The sequence below is a fragment of the Globicephala melas genome, chromosome 13 (genome assembly GCF_963455315.2).
Source record: "Globicephala melas chromosome 13, mGloMel1.2, whole genome shotgun sequence".
In the NCBI taxonomy this organism is placed as follows: domain Eukaryota; kingdom Metazoa; phylum Chordata; class Mammalia; order Artiodactyla; family Delphinidae; genus Globicephala; species Globicephala melas.
Genome location: NC_083326.1, coordinates 75,000,764 through 75,015,568, shown reverse-complemented (window position 1 = coordinate 75,015,568; position 14,805 = coordinate 75,000,764). Strand labels below are relative to the sequence as shown.

Genomic DNA, 14,805 nt, shown 5'->3' with positions numbered 1-14,805 from the left:
CTCTGCCAGCCCCTCCTCACTCCCCTCCCCCAGAATAGTGGAAGGAGAAAAGAAGCCTACCCTAGAACGCTTTAAGATCTTTCTTCAAACAATCTCTGGATCGTATTCCATTCGTTCAAGCATTTATTGAGCATCTATTCTGTACCAGGCCCTGGACTGGGCAACTAGAATGTAAAGATGACTAAGATTCAAGCAGGCGTTCCAGTGGACACCCCACTCCATGCCTTGCATCCTGCTTGGGTCAGGAGGCCTCGCGGGGTCCCAGGTGGGCCTAGCCGAGGATATGGGGCGCCCGGCGACTCGCGTGTCAGCGCCGCTGGCGCTTAGGGCCGCGATCTGTCTCCTCCCCTTCCTCCTTCTCCGCCCCCTCCCCCTTCCCTCCCCTGAGCACTGCCGAGGCCGCCTCCCACCCGCGGGATCCCGGCGGCCGGCAGCAGGCTCACGCGTCCGTCGGTCGGCGAGGTAGTCTGTAAGCGTGCGGAAAGCCCAGCGCCCCGGCGCGCGGCCTGGGAGGCAAAGGGCACGGAGGGGGGACAGCGGCTCCCTCCCACTCCGGGGGGAGCCCAGGAGGCGGCGGTGCTGAAGCGTGAACCGGAGAACGAGGCAGAGCAGAGGAGAGGCGGTGAGAGCGCGGGGCGCTTAGGGACCCCACCCCCGGCTCCTTTGGGAGGCCCGCGCGCGCTCTGGGGAGGTCTGGGCTGGGGAAGGAGGGCTGTTCCCCCAGGGAGGGAGGCATAGACGATCCAGCTCCCGGCTTCACCTCCTCGGTGACGCGACCCCCGAGGGGCCCTGGGCCGAGCCTGCAGCGCCGCGCATCCTGGCACATCCCCGCGCACCCTGCATCCCTCGGCCAGGAGCGGGCCCCGGGGGAGGGGAGCGCTCAGGGAACTGAGGAGGGGGCGCAGCAGGCGAGGAGTTTCGGGAAATCGCGCCCCCGGCCCCAGCCCTCCCTTCAGGCCTGCCCCAAGGGAGCGCGACCAGGCGACCCCCTTTAGCCCCCCTTGCTGCCCCCCCCCATCTGTTCCCCATTGTTCTCAACCCATCGCTCTCCCGGGAAGGGGGGAGGGGGTGCCGCGCTCTATTCTTAAAGGGCCCTCTCCCCTTCTTGTCTCCTGGCAGGTCGCGAGCACGAGTGGGGTGGGGCGTGCCCACGGGCCCCCGCCCCCCTCTTCCCCCAGCCCAGCTCCGGAGCCGCAGCCCCGGCCGGAGGGCAGGGAGTACGCGCCGCATCCCTCCCCCGTGCGTTCTTCAGCCACCCAGGCCTTCCAGGACGCCGTGGATCGGGGACAACGGGGACAGGGACGCCCCCTTCAGCGGGAGCCGTCGGGGGGGGCGGACCTGAGACAAGGCAAGCAGCCCCACTGGAGCCAGGCGCAGGGTCTGGGACGCAGTGGGGAGCGCAGAGGGCCGGGGCCGGGCCGCCTGGTGACAGGCCCTGCTCGGCCAGGAAGAACGGGAGACCAGCAGTAAAGAGCCCGGACCTAGAGTAGAGGCGGCTGCTTCACTCCCTTATCGGAGCCCAGGGGACCAAGGAATCTAGAGCACCGTTTCCCATCGTAAGAAAGACACTCGCTCTCCGGAGCAGCACCTTTACCTGAGACGGCTCTGCGGGAAGGGGTCTTGGCGCCCGGAACACCAGCCCACACGCCTTTAACTGAGGCCTCTGGGCCTCAGAGAGGGCCGGCAGTTAGAAAGGAGGCCGGAGAGTCCTTGCTGCCGCCCTGGGGAGAGAGGAAGTTCCCCACCTGCTCCCAGGCCCAGGAGGAGCTGAGCCAGTAACAGTAGGGTCCTGGCCCCTGAGGCAGCAGCGGCCATGTCACGACCAGGCCAGGGTGTGATGATGCCCGTGAACGGGCTGGGCTTCCCACCGCAGAATGTAGCCCGGGTGGTGGTGTGGGAGTGGCTGAATGAGCACAGCCGCTGGCGGCCCTACACAGCCACCGTGTGCCACCACATCGAGAACGTGCTCAAGGAGGATGCCCGTGGTTCTGTGGTCCTGGGGCAAGTGGATGCCCAGCTGGTGCCCTACATCATCGACCTGCAGTCCATGCACCAGTTTCGCCAGGACACAGGTGAGTGGACTCGCTACCCTCCCCACCCCACCACCACCATCACCACCACAATACCGCCTTTCATGGCGGGACGCTGAAATGCCCCCCGGCATCCCTGAAGAGGGAGCACAGAACTGCGGAAGGCCAATCTGCTAATCCGACCCCCTCCCCCCAAAAGGGACAGTCTAGCAAAGTCCTGTTGAAGACCTGGGTTCCAGTCCAGCCTCTCATATTAGGAGTGGGGCTGTTGGCAAGTTACATCACCTCTCTGAGCCTCAGTTTCCTCATCTGCAAGATGGATGGGTCAGTGTCTCTCACAGCTGTGTGAGGGTTCAATAAAATTGTGCTCACTGAGCAAAGAACCTAGAAGATCATTAGCGCTCAATCATCATAGTAAAAAGGCTTTTCATGCACTTCCTCATTTGATTTTTTCCAACTGTTACAGCCAGTCTCACTATTATGTTAGTGGTAGTAGTGGTAGTAGTAGCCATCCCATTTTACAGATGAAGAAACTGAGTCTCACAGAAGTTGAGTGATTTAAACTTAAAGCTGAGATTTAAGCCCAATTGATTTCCAGAACCGAAACTCTTAACTGGTATCTTATATTGGCTCTAAGTATTGGTATTGTTGGGGTGATGTGATGGTGGTTGTAATGATGGGGGGGTGAGGGTGTTGGTGGTGTTGATGGTGGGGGGCGGGTAATGTTGGAGAAGATAGTGTCAGTGGTAGTATTGATTGTGAAATTTGTGGTGGTGGTGTTGATGGCTGTGTTGGTGGTGGTCTTGGGAGTGGTGTGATGGTAATGATGGAGAGGATAAGGTTGGCGGCAGTCTTGGTGCTGTGTGACAGGTGATGATGGTGGTAAAAATGGGGATGTCCCACTCTCAGCATTTCTGTTTGCCACCACTGCGGAGATCTCCCTAGTCATTGTTGCCTGGTGGTCTCTACGACAAGCTCGGTGGGCAGTGGGGAATGGTGAGGTCCTGCCTCATGGAAGCTACCAAGGAATCCTTGGCATGTTCACCCCCAAGGACCAGCTGATGGAGGTTTGAGGGAATTACAGTGAATCCCTAGATGACAAAACTGCATGTAGCAACCTTGGGGACAGGAGGACACTTTCCTTCTCTCTTAGAGCTGGGCTGTCCAATATGGTAGCCACTAAGCCCACGTGGCAATTCAAATTTACATTTAATTAAAATTAAGTAAAATTTAATTCCTCGGTCCCACTAGCCACATTTCAAGTGCTCAATAGCTGCGTGTGTCTCGTGGCTACTGTATTGGACAGCATCGATCCAGAACATCACCATCACCAAAGAAAGCTCTAGTAGATAGCTCTGCTCTAGACCATTGCTTGGTGCCTACAGGGTGGTCACCAAGTGTGGAAACACAGGCAAAATCGTAACAGCTGGTTTGTTGATGTTACTTTTCAGTACGTCTGTGTTCCAAAACACCAGGTATTGGCAGCAGTCACTGGTGGTACCAATCGTTCATTCATGCCATCATCGATTTACTGACCTCCTGTTGTGTGTTCGACCCCGTGCTAAGCCCTAGAATACTGCAAGGAGCAAGACAGCCAAGGTCAGGGAATTCCCTGGTGGTCCAGCGGTTAGGACTTGGTGCTTTCACTGCCGTGGCCCCGGTTCGATCCCTGGCCAAGGAACTAAGATCCTGCAAGCCACGCAGCACGGCCAAAAGAAAAAAGAAAAAAAAAAGACAGCCAGGGTCCTTAGTAGAGGTCTATTTGTGGAGGACTTCTGCTGGAGATTCCAATGTAGTCGGTAAGCAGGCAAACACATAACCACACAGATAATCAGTTGCAGGTCTGAGAACATGAAATGAACTTGGTCTAGGAGTGGTCAGAAAGGCTAATCTGAGGAAGTCAGGTTTGAATAGAAATCTAAGGAATGAGTGTGGGAGACAGTGCTCCCAGCAGAGGGAACAGCCAGTGCAAAGGCCCTGTGGTGGGAAGGAGCAGAGTACGTTCAAATCCATTGCGTTTGGAGTGCAGTGGATGAGGGAAAGGTGGTACAAGATGAGGCTGGGGCAGGGACCAGACGTACAGCACTGGACAGCCGTGAAAAGGGCTTCGGATTTTATCCTGAGAGTAGAGGAAGTCACCATTGAATCCTGGTGCCAATCCTTCCAGAGAGGCAGAGTCCCTGGTGGCGAATTGCTAGGCGTCCCCTGCCCCATTCTCTCTGGTTTATCCTGGAACCGTCTCTGGTGGAGGGCAGGGGTCTGACAGCAGAAGGAGTGTGTCTTCTCCTTGGCTCGGTGGTCTGCGTTCTGTAGGTTCAAAGCTATTGGGGGGGTGGGGGCGGATTTTCCAGGGCGTGACTTATGGTCCCTCAGAAGCAGCGAAAGCCCCACCCAAGGTTGCCAACTTGGCCACTTTGCCTTTGATCTCCACACTCCTGTTCGGGGCTCCTTTTCTATCCCCACACCCCCACTTGGGCTCCTAACGCCCCAAACTCCCTCCATTCCCCCTTTCAGCAGGTCCCTTACTCTCAATGGCACCCCTCTTATGGGTCAGCCTCGCCGGATCCCCCAGAAGTTCAGCTTCAGTCGTCTTCCCACTGCCCCCTCCGGGAGCTGCTCACTCCACACCTGCCCCCTGTTTGCCGGAAAAGGGGAAAAAAAATACTCATCCCTCCACAGGCCCCTGGGAGCCTGCCAAGACCCCCAACAAGGGAGGAAGGCCTGGAAACCTACGGGGCCGGCAGGGGACCTAGGATGCCTGGAAAACTGCTAGAGGGAGGGGCAAGATGTCTCCCACCAGACGTGTAATAACACGATCGCCCAGTTCTCCCAGGAGCAATACAAAGTCAAGGAAGGCCATCTTGTCCTCATAATTAATGGTCCAGGAAAGAGCCTCAAGCAGGCGTTGTCACCTGTCCAGACCTCAGTTTCCACATCTGTGAAATGGGCAAGAGTATCGCTTTGCTAGCAGGACTGTTGAGTTGATGGAGAGAACCACACGTTATTTTATCCCACAGACCTTAACTAATTACCCACCATGAGCCTAGCATGTGCTGAACACTACAGATGCATGAAAGATGAGTCGGAGATCCTGCATCTTGAAGATCATGGTACACAGACACACACACGCACAAACAATATAAAGTTGTAAAACCCAAAGCTCACATGCATGTACTGAAATGGACACAACCTCTCTCTAGATTTTCTAATTGTAAAATTCTCGATAGGTTCATTGAAGCCAAACTTTAAGTTTTTGTGGGAGGTAGCAGCATGCCCCAGTGCCCTGACTTCGGAGCTGCAGACTTTCTGATAAGGTCAGATAGTAAATAGTTTAGCCTCTGTGGGCCCTACAGTCTCTATTGTAACTGCTGCTATAGCTTAACTCTCCTGCTGTAGTTTGAAAGCAGCCAGACAGTATACAAATGAATGAATGTGTCTGTGTCCTGATAAAACTAGTTGCAGCCGCTGACATTTGAATTTCATATCATTTTCACGGGTCATGAACTCTTTTTTTTTTTTCCCAAACATTTGAAAATGTAAAAACCACTCAGCTCGTGAGCTGTGCAAAGGCAGGCAGTGGGTGGATTTGACCCGCGGGCTGCAGTTCACCAACCCCTGCCCTAATACGTTTTTAAGCTGCCCATGGGGTAGGACAGCAGTGGTCCCACGGCATGCCCAGTGTGGCCTGCACAGAAATCCTCGCCTCGTGGTGTGTGCCGAGGTGCACACGTGTGTGCATACACGCACACAGCACCAATCTGCTTGACCCACAAATGCCCTGTCTATATGCCTGTCATGCGGCCAGCGGAAGAATGTCAGGCTTGGACCACATGTCAGGCTTGGACCACAAGGGAAGGGCCAGGCCTGCTCCCATGGGGGCTGCTGTTTGTTCAGCTGGTGCCCCGTCACCTCTCCCCTGCTGGGCTGTTTTCATCACTCTCTACAGGGGGTGAGGTTCCCTTTGAAGCCCAGCAGGTCTGGAACCCAAGTGGCAGGGATGCTGTGACCCTGGTGTTCCTTTCACAGGCATATGACCTAACCAATTCCTAGGCAATTTCCAGATTTCTCCCTGAGCTCACACGGCTGGGGGCAGAGGGAGGGCCACCTTTCCGACTGACTGGCGACGCCCATTCTCTTCTCCCACTGCTGCTGGGGGCACTTATGGCAGCCTTCTGCCCATTCTGTAGATGGGACAGCTGAGGCTGGGTGAGGCCAGGCTGGGGACCATCCACAACTACTGTCCCCACGACTCAAAGCACAGCTGTGCCTGGCACTCCCAAGCTGTCAGGCTGGAGTCACAGGTGGCGGCTGGTTTCAGCATCTTCCAAGCCTACATCATCCCTTCTCTGGGTAGCTGGAGCACCACTCAGCCCTGGTGCCCTTATGGGAACATCCTGTCTGAAGACACACTTAGGCTGCTGGAGACCAGGTGGGGCCACCCAGTGGGAAGAGCAGCCATCACTGGGGAAGGCACCGCCAGAACTTAGACTCCTAGGCAGGTCGTTGTATCGATGGAGAGATAGAGGCCCAGAGAGGGTGAGTGACTTGCCCAAAGTCACACAGTCGATCACTCTTCTGGAACCCAGCCCTCTCAGACAGGTCTCAAGGTGGAGAATAAGGTGACATTCAACGAGCCAGCTGAGAGAGTCCCCTCCCCCTTCTCCCTTGAGAGCTCTGGCTTGTTGCCGGATTCTGTACCAAAGCAGAAACAGCCTGTGCAACCCCAGAGGCCTCCAGGGCCCAGTTACCCGGTTACAGGACCCCTTGGGACCCTCTCGCAGACAACCTGGAGGGCCCCAGGGGGCCGGGCCTGACACCAGGGGCAAGAAGGATGTGCATTTGGACTGGGAAGGGTCCGTCCACTGGTGGCCGCAGGTCCAACTAGTCCGTACGGGGGTGTCTCCCACCACCACCTGTCACACTGCCTGCACCTCCACCCTTACAGACCCATCCTGTTGCCTCTGGATGCTTGTCTGGCTCCTGGAGTCTCTTCTGGTACCATAAATTCATCATCACTTTTATTTGACAGTCACTGGTGCCTGCTCAGTACCAGGCCCTGGGCTGGTTCCTAGGAACTCAGAAAGAAGGACAAGGCCGCTGCCAAACTGATTTCAGGGTCTAGTGAAGGCAAAGACAAATATCAATACATATCATGGGAACGGCAGTTGAACTCTTGGATTCAGATATAGATCTGAATTCCAGCCTGGCCCCTTGCTGGCTGTGTGACCATGCGCAAGCCCCTTAACCTCTCTGAGCCTCAGATTCCTGCTCTGTAAAATGGGAATAAGAATAGTTCCTACCTGAGAGGATTATTACCGTGAGGACTGAATGAGGTAATGTAGGTAAAAGCATGGCGAATATTGCTTTGCTCGTAGTACTCATGCTGAAGTAGGAAAAAGATCTAAGTACCTCATAGGAGAGGTACAGGTTACCCTTGGCCAAGTGATGTGGGCAGTGTGTGCCTGGGGCCTCTGATAGGGAGAACTTCCTGGAGGAGGAATCCTCCAAGACTTTGTATGGTTTGAGGAACACTTCTGGCTAGAGGAAACCCAGGCCTGAGTGGAAAACGGAGGCAGTGACAGAAGTGGGAAGAGGTAAGGAGCGGAAGGGAGGCCTCTTGAGTCCCACCGGGCATGGCCGGGCTGCCAGCTGTCACCCTTTAGCGGCCAGGTCCCAGGGGACCCAGAGTCACACTGCAGGACCAGCCTCGTTAATCAAGGGCCCTTGGAGGCCAGAGCTGAAGCAGGCTGGGCAGGGGCTGACGTAGGCCCTTCCTGACCCATTTTATACATAGCAAAGGTGAGGCTCAGCGGGTGGGGAGCCACCTGCCCAAGCTAGGAAGAGATGGATCAGAGATTCAGATCTAGGTGGTCTGCAGCGCCCACTGCGCCAGGCCTGGCTGCCCCAGCACCTTGGACAGCGCCCACCCACGGCTGGACCAGTCCTGTGGGGTGTGGGTGTGAGAGATCCCGGGTCAAATCCTCCCCATAGCCTCTTCTCTCTCCTCTCATGTACCCTGCCTCCCCTCTCCATCCTTTCCTGCTCTCTCCAACGCCCCCGCCCCCCCACCCCCGCATCCGTCCAAGGGAGCTAGGGTCTGACCTAGAGATGAAGGAGGTGACGGAAGCTGTGTTGCGGAAGTGTGGGGCTGGAGTAGGCGAGGTGATAGGGAAGGTGATGAGAGCCGTGGAGGGGGGAGGGGCCGGGGAGGTGTTGGGGACCATGACTGGGGCCATTGATGGTGGGGTGGAGTTGGGGGTGTGATAAAGGGGACCGTGATGGGGAGGGTAATAACGGCTGTGATGGAGGGGAGTGAAGGGGGAGGCATGGGGGTTCTACAGAGGGGGTGACGGGGGATGTGATGGGAGGGTAATGAGGAGGGGCCAGGATGGGGAGGTGATGGGGCAGGACTGGTCACAGTGGAGCTGCCCATTCAGGCTGTGGGCAGTGGGATCCCTAGCTCCCTCCTCAGGGTGGTATTCTCAGGGTATGGAAGGTGCCCAGAGCCCTCCCACGCCTCCCTCCCCGCACACCTGTGTCTCCCTGGGCCTCCCTCCTTCCTCTCACTCCTGCATCACAGCCAGTGGTAGCCACTCTGCAGGACAGACTCCAGGTCCCAAGACAGTTGCCCCCACCATGAGTCCCCCTGGCCTCCCAGTCCACAGAGGCACCCCACCAGCTGCCAGCTGCCCTTGCTGATACCAGCTGAGAACAGGGGGCCCCAAATCTGGAACTGGCTGCCTCAGGGAGCCTTGTTGGTGCGGCCCAGGCTCTAGATTCCCTCCTTCGCAGCCCTCTGGTAACTGTGGGGTGGGGTGAGGGGGTGAGGGGGTGCTGGCTTTTGACTCTGGGTAAACCACACTCTCTCCATGAGCCTCAGTTTCCTCCTCTGTAATATGGGTCCAACAGCAGGACTCTCTCATGGGATTGTGGTCAGTACTAATTTGTTCATTCATTCAGCAGGAATTTAATGAGTACCTACTATGGGCCAGACACCGTCCTAGGCACTAGGGATGCAGCGGTGAACAGGACACATACAAATCGCTGGCCTCAAAGCCCTTGTGTTTTGGTAGGGGTGATGGGCACGATACAGGTGGCCGGACGCCGAGGAGGTCGGGGATATGGGGCTGTTCCTGACCTCTGGGCTCCAGGAGCAGGCAGGCTGGAGACTGAGTCTCCCCCAGGTCCTGTGTAGCTGCATCCTTGCTCTGTCACCCTGGCCAAGCACCTCTCCCTCTCTGGGCTCCTCCCATCGTCCCTCTGGAGCTGCTCCAGGCTGCCACCTCCACCTGCCTGAATAGGAGTGGCAGGCGGGTGATGGGCAATGGGAGGGAGTCTGGCACTGGGCCGTGGAGCTGAACGCCCTGAAATGCAGAACAAAGGAGGAAGCAATCAAAGAAGGCAGCGCTGGTGACCGGGACAGTCCTGCCAGCAGCTGCAGCGTAGCCACCTCTTCTGCCGATGACAGGCTGGGCCCCGCCGCCACTGAGCCTTTGTGCCCTCTCCTGCCCACTGCAAGCAGAGCAAGCAGGGCACGCCAGGGGAAGCGTAGGGTTCACCTGAAATTGCACGTTATGGAGCCCTCCCCAGGTTCCTCTCTTCTAGGGAACAAAGGTTCATTCATGCCAAGGCGTTAGTCACCTGGGGCTGTGAAAATAAGAGTCAAGGAGCCTGGGGTCAACATCTATCTCTAAGTTGTAAGTGATTTGGACAAAGCCGCTTTCGTTTTCTGGGTTCCAGTTTCTCCATCTAGAAAGAGGCTGAAAATTCAGATGCTTCCAGGACCCGGGCAGCCAATAGAAGTGTGTGCCGTGGCTGGGAAGGCAACGGCGTTCAACTGTTGTTCTCTAGCGCCTGGTACACAGTAGCCACTCAGTAAATACTTGAAAACATGAACGGAGTGACTGTGACTCAGCTTCTGCTAACTGTTGCCGTGGGGCTGCCTCTTTGGATACTTGGTGATTTTTGAAATCCAGACTTGAGTGAGTCCACCCCAGTTTTTAAATGCCTGGTCATTATATTTACAAGATGCAAATAGCGTGGCGCCCAAGACAATATCAAATTCCCCCTCAACTTGCAATCTCCAGCCTAGTCATTTGTAGTCCTCAGGTAGGTTCACTTGTGTGTATTCGGTCATTCATTCATTCACTGACTCATTCATTCATTTAGCTAGCATTTTCCAAGTACCTACTTCCCTGTGCTCCTGGCTATAAAGGGATGCTAAGGTGGCTGAAAGCCAGCCCAACCTTTGAGAGGCTTCCAAGTTGGAGGGCACAGACGCCTCAACACTTAGTGAGCTCTGTGCTTTAAGGGCGGTACTGTAGGTGGAAGGTGCTGTGTGAGTCCCAAGGAGGAAGTGATTCTCCCTGAGGGCGGCAGAGACGATTTTAAGAGGCCAGTGCTTGAGCTGAACCGTGACAAGTGTGTAGGAACTCGGCAGGGAGGGAAGTGGGGTGGTGTGGGTTGCAGGACATTCCAGACAGAGGGAACAGCATGTGCAGATACACCGAGGCATAGCCATGCGTGATGTGTTCAGAGAATAACTAGAAGTTTGGTGTCGTTAGAGTGTGAAGCTGTGCGGACAGCTTGTAATGGGCCTTGAAGATGAGCTAAAGAGCTTAGACTGATTCATTCCTAAGGGCACTAGGGAGCTATTGATGGGTGTTGGGCAGAGGAGTGATGTGTGTCAGACCTGAGTCTGTGGAAGATCCTCTGGCTGCCTTGGGAGAATGCATTACGGGGTGCGAAAGGTGGAAACCGGGACATAGGACGGAGGCTGCTGCAGTAGTCTGTGCAGGCAGTCATGGCTTGGACCAGGGTGGTGGCAGTGGAAGCGGGGAGAAGTTCAAATCTGGCTGGGTTGAATCCTGGCTTAATAACTTAGCTGTGTGATTTGGGTAAATCACTTCACCTCTCTGTTTTGGCAATTGTACAAGGCAATGATAATAATGGTACCTGTTCTGTAGAGTGTCATGTGGATTAAGAATTAACATGTGGGGCTTCCCTGGTGGTGCAGTGGTTGGGAGTCTCCCTGCCGATGCAGGGGACGCGGGTTTGTGCCCCGGTCCGGGAAGATCCCACATGCCGCGGAGCGGCTAGGCCCGTGAGCCATGGCCGCTGAGCCTGCGCGTCCGGAGCCTGTGCGCCGCAACGGGAGAGGCCACAGCAGTGAGAGGCCTGCGTACCGAAAAAAAAAAAAAAGATTTAACATGTGAAACACTTAGCTCAGTACCTGGCACAGAGCAGACCCTCTGTGAGTGTTTACCATCGTGATGATGAGGATGTCTGTTTCACAGATGAGGAAGCAGAGGCTTGGCAGGGTCAGGGCAGCTGCCCAACACCATGAGGGCTCCAGGGGATAGAGGACTCTCTGCTCCTTCTGCTTCCTACCCTCTCGTTTCCGTCTCTCAGCTGCTGCTGCCATGCCTGGGGGTCTGCACCCGAGTGTGTTGGAAGCCAGGTGACTGGGAAGACACACACACAGCCCATAAAGTGGGCAAAGCCAGCTTGCAGCTGCCAGCAGCCTCCAGAGCGAGGGCCTTTTGAAACCAAGTTGAAGGTGGTAGCCTCTCCGAGTGCCGTGCAGCCCCTCAGCCTTCCCCAGGCAGGGCTGGAGACCCCCTCCCCTCGCCTGCCCAGCTGCCAGCAGACCCTGGGGAGCCTGGGCCAGCTTCAAATGTGCAGAAACCGCTAATGGGCCGTGGCTCTGTTGACAAGTCCCCTGGGAGAGTCTGGAGGGAAACAGAACACTGCGGGATTATTGATCACAGGGCGGGAGGGAGAGGGAGGTGCCCCAGGTCCGCAGACTGCAGTTCGAATCCCAGCCCAGCCACCACCCCCAGGTGGACCTCCAAGTCCTCCCAAGGAGCCTCAGTTTCCCCATCTGCCAAATGGGGCTAACAGTAGTGCACAAAACCTCTAGGGCTATTGCGAGGACTGGAGGGCGCACATAAGCCCTTAGCACAGTAGCTGGCACAGAAGAATTCGATAAAGCAGGATGGTTACTGTTATTGCTGTCAGGGAGTTGGCCAGCCACGCAGATAATCTGTCGAGGGGTTAAGGGAGAGGGCCGCTATTCCAGAAGGCCACATAACAGTCTGGGTTTGAACCTCAGCTGTGTCCCTTACTTACTGTGTAACCTCCGTGCCTCAGTTTCCTCCCCTGGAACATGGGCTAGTACAAGTGGAGCAGTGAAGGGAACGTCTGGAACCGGGTGGTCTTGGGATGGCTTCTGGCTGGACCACTTCCTTGCAGATAACCTTGGACACGTTCCTACCCTGTTCTGTGCCTCTATTTCTTTGCCTCTAAAATGGGACGGTAAATTCCCTGGTAGTCCAGTGGTTAAGACTCGGCGCTTTCACTGCCGGGGCCTAAGTTCCATCCCTTGTCAGGGAACTAAGACCCCTCACGCTCCGCAGCGCGGCCAAAAAAAATAAAATGGGATGGTAATACCCCTACCTCATAGGGCCACTGTGAGGATTAAATGAGTTCACGTGAGCCTGGGCCACAAAAGTGTGTTCTCTGAGCGAGAATGATGGTTATGATGACTTCTGGGTTGGGGGAGGAATCAGGAAACTACCCCATTGGGGCCTGGCATCCAGTGGGTGTTGAACTCATGCTTAACCCACTGCCCAACCCCCAGTCACAGGCCTCAGCCAGCAGCGGGACTCCCCCCACCTGACAGGATGTCCCATGACTGCCTCCCACGGGCCCCCCTTCCCGTCAGGGTCTGGGTGCCCCCAAACTGAGGTCACTTCCCTCCGGGAAGCCACCCCCAGAGGGAGTGGTTTGTTGCTGGGCCTTAGGACTGGCTCAGCCCAGGGAGGAACACTTTGGAGACTAGAGAGGCAGACAGGAGGGCTCAGAACCCTCCCGTCTCTCTACAGAGTCACCTTTTTCTTAAAGCCAAAAGCTGGAGGGCTGAGACACCCACACACCCCGCCTTCAGGCAGAGGGGTCAGATCAGGACCACGTTCTCCAGCCAGAAACCTCTCACAGCAAAACAACTGAGGGCAAAGCTGAGGTAGTGAGTTCCCCGTCGCTGGAGGTATCCTAGGCTGGGCTACCACTTGGCTGAGTTAAACCCCTTAGAACCAGTCTAACCTGGCCTTTCCTTGGCTCCGTGAATAAAGCATTATCCCCAACCCTCCCAAGATTTCACTATTCTGGGACCTCAGTTGTCTCCTGTAAAATGGGAATAATTCTGGTCCCTCCCTAGAAGGAACCGTGTGAGGATAAAATGAGTTAGTGCAAGGAAAGTACTGAACACAGCCTCTGGCACAGAGTGGGGACTCAGTAAACGTTAGCTTTATTGGTATTGCTGTAGCTGCGGTCTTCCCCCCCACCCCGTCCCCCCTCTCTGCTCCTCCGTTTCCTGGCCTAGCTCTCTCATTCTCCCTGACTGTCCCTGACTGTCTCAGTCTCTAGGCTTCAGGATTCTGTTTCTTTGTTTTAATATTTATTTATTTATGTATTTATTCTGGTTGCACTGGGTCTTAGTCGCAGCATGCCGGATCTAGTTCCCCGACCAGGGATCGAACATGGGCCCCCTGCACTGGAAGCGTGGAGTCTTACCCACCGGACCACCAGGAAAGTCCTAGGATTCTGTTTCTTTAAGTCTCTCTGCCCCCCATTCTCCTGTATCTGCCTTAGCATTTCCCATTTTGATCTCGGCCCTCTGTGCATGTGTGTCTCTGTCTCTGTGCCTTTCTCTCCCTCTCTTTTTTTTTTTAAGGTTTTTTTTTTAATGTGGACCATTTTTTTTAAGTCTATTGAATTTGTTACAATATTGTTTCTGTTTTATGCTTTGGTTTTTTTGGCTGCGAGGCATGTGGGATCTTAGCTCCCTGACCAGGGATCGAACCCGCACCCCCTGCATTGGAAGATGAAGTCTTAACCACTGGACCTCCAGGGAAGTCCCCTCTCTCCCTGTCTCTTGCTCTCCCCACCTGTGTCTCGATCTCTCTTTGGTTGTCTCTGCCCCAGGCACGAACTGGTCACTGGCTGCAGTGGCCGCGGCCGTCCCCACACCCGGTCTCCAGGGGCCCAGCTCCTGCAATCCTCCAGCTGACATTTGGCCAAAGCCCCTTTCCCCTCAGTTCATCTGGAACAAGATTGGAATTTTTCAACCAAACATTCCTAAGAAGCGAAGGAGGGGGTGGGGGGACAGGGAACAAAAGGAGACACAGAAACAGGCCCAGAAATAGTACGTGCTTGACACAGGTTCCTAACTGCCATGGGGACACGGACCCTGGTGGCCAGTGCAGCTGGGTACCCGTGAGGCCAGAGAAGGGGAGTGGACCCAGCAGAGCCGGTCCATGTTAGAAAGACCAGCCGTGCATTCAGGCCACCAGTCTGAGGCCCTTCCCATCTCCCAGGCTGAGGAACCTCCAGCCTCATCTTAGACCCATTGTTCTGGCCAAAAATCTAGGCCAGGGCCACTGGGGAAGAGAAAGAGTGTTTCCGCCGCTGCTCCCTTGGAAATCTCGAAATCGCAGCCCAGGCAGGTCACCAGGGAACCAGCTGGCCCCCCTCGGCCTGGTCCACGGCCAGCGTGAGCTGGGAGGTGGACGGACAGGCAGGCAGGCAACACTGGGCGCTTCAGGGTGCAGGGCCCAGCGGGGAGGACGGCAGCTGCCCTAATTACTCCAGCTCACCAGGTTCCGATCGCGTTTGAAAAGGACCCCAGGGACGCAGCCTTTAATAACTACCAGTAAACAGGCAGGAAAATCAATACCGGCTAAATAGAGCCCTGGAGAGAGGGACGCCTGGGCTG

The 14,805-nt window shown here is 55.9% G+C and overlaps 1 protein-coding gene across 2 annotated transcripts in view; it reads left to right on the top strand.

Moving 5' to 3' along the window:
• The first annotated feature begins 298 nt into the window (after positions 1 to 298).
• The window catches only part of DTX1 (deltex E3 ubiquitin ligase 1), a 38,546-nt gene continuing 24,039 nt past the window's right edge, over positions 299 to 14,805 (top strand). Inside the window, exons 1-2 of one of the 2 annotated variants that reach the window (XM_060310146.1) lie at positions 299 to 622; positions 1,120 to 2,072. In XM_060310146.1, the coding sequence (XP_060166129.1) occupies positions 1,814 to 2,072 (259 nt within the window). In that variant the 5' untranslated portion in view covers positions 299 to 622; positions 1,120 to 1,813. The remainder of the gene's footprint in view (positions 623 to 1,119; positions 2,073 to 14,805) is intronic. The other variant, XM_030860461.2, reaches the window with a different exon arrangement.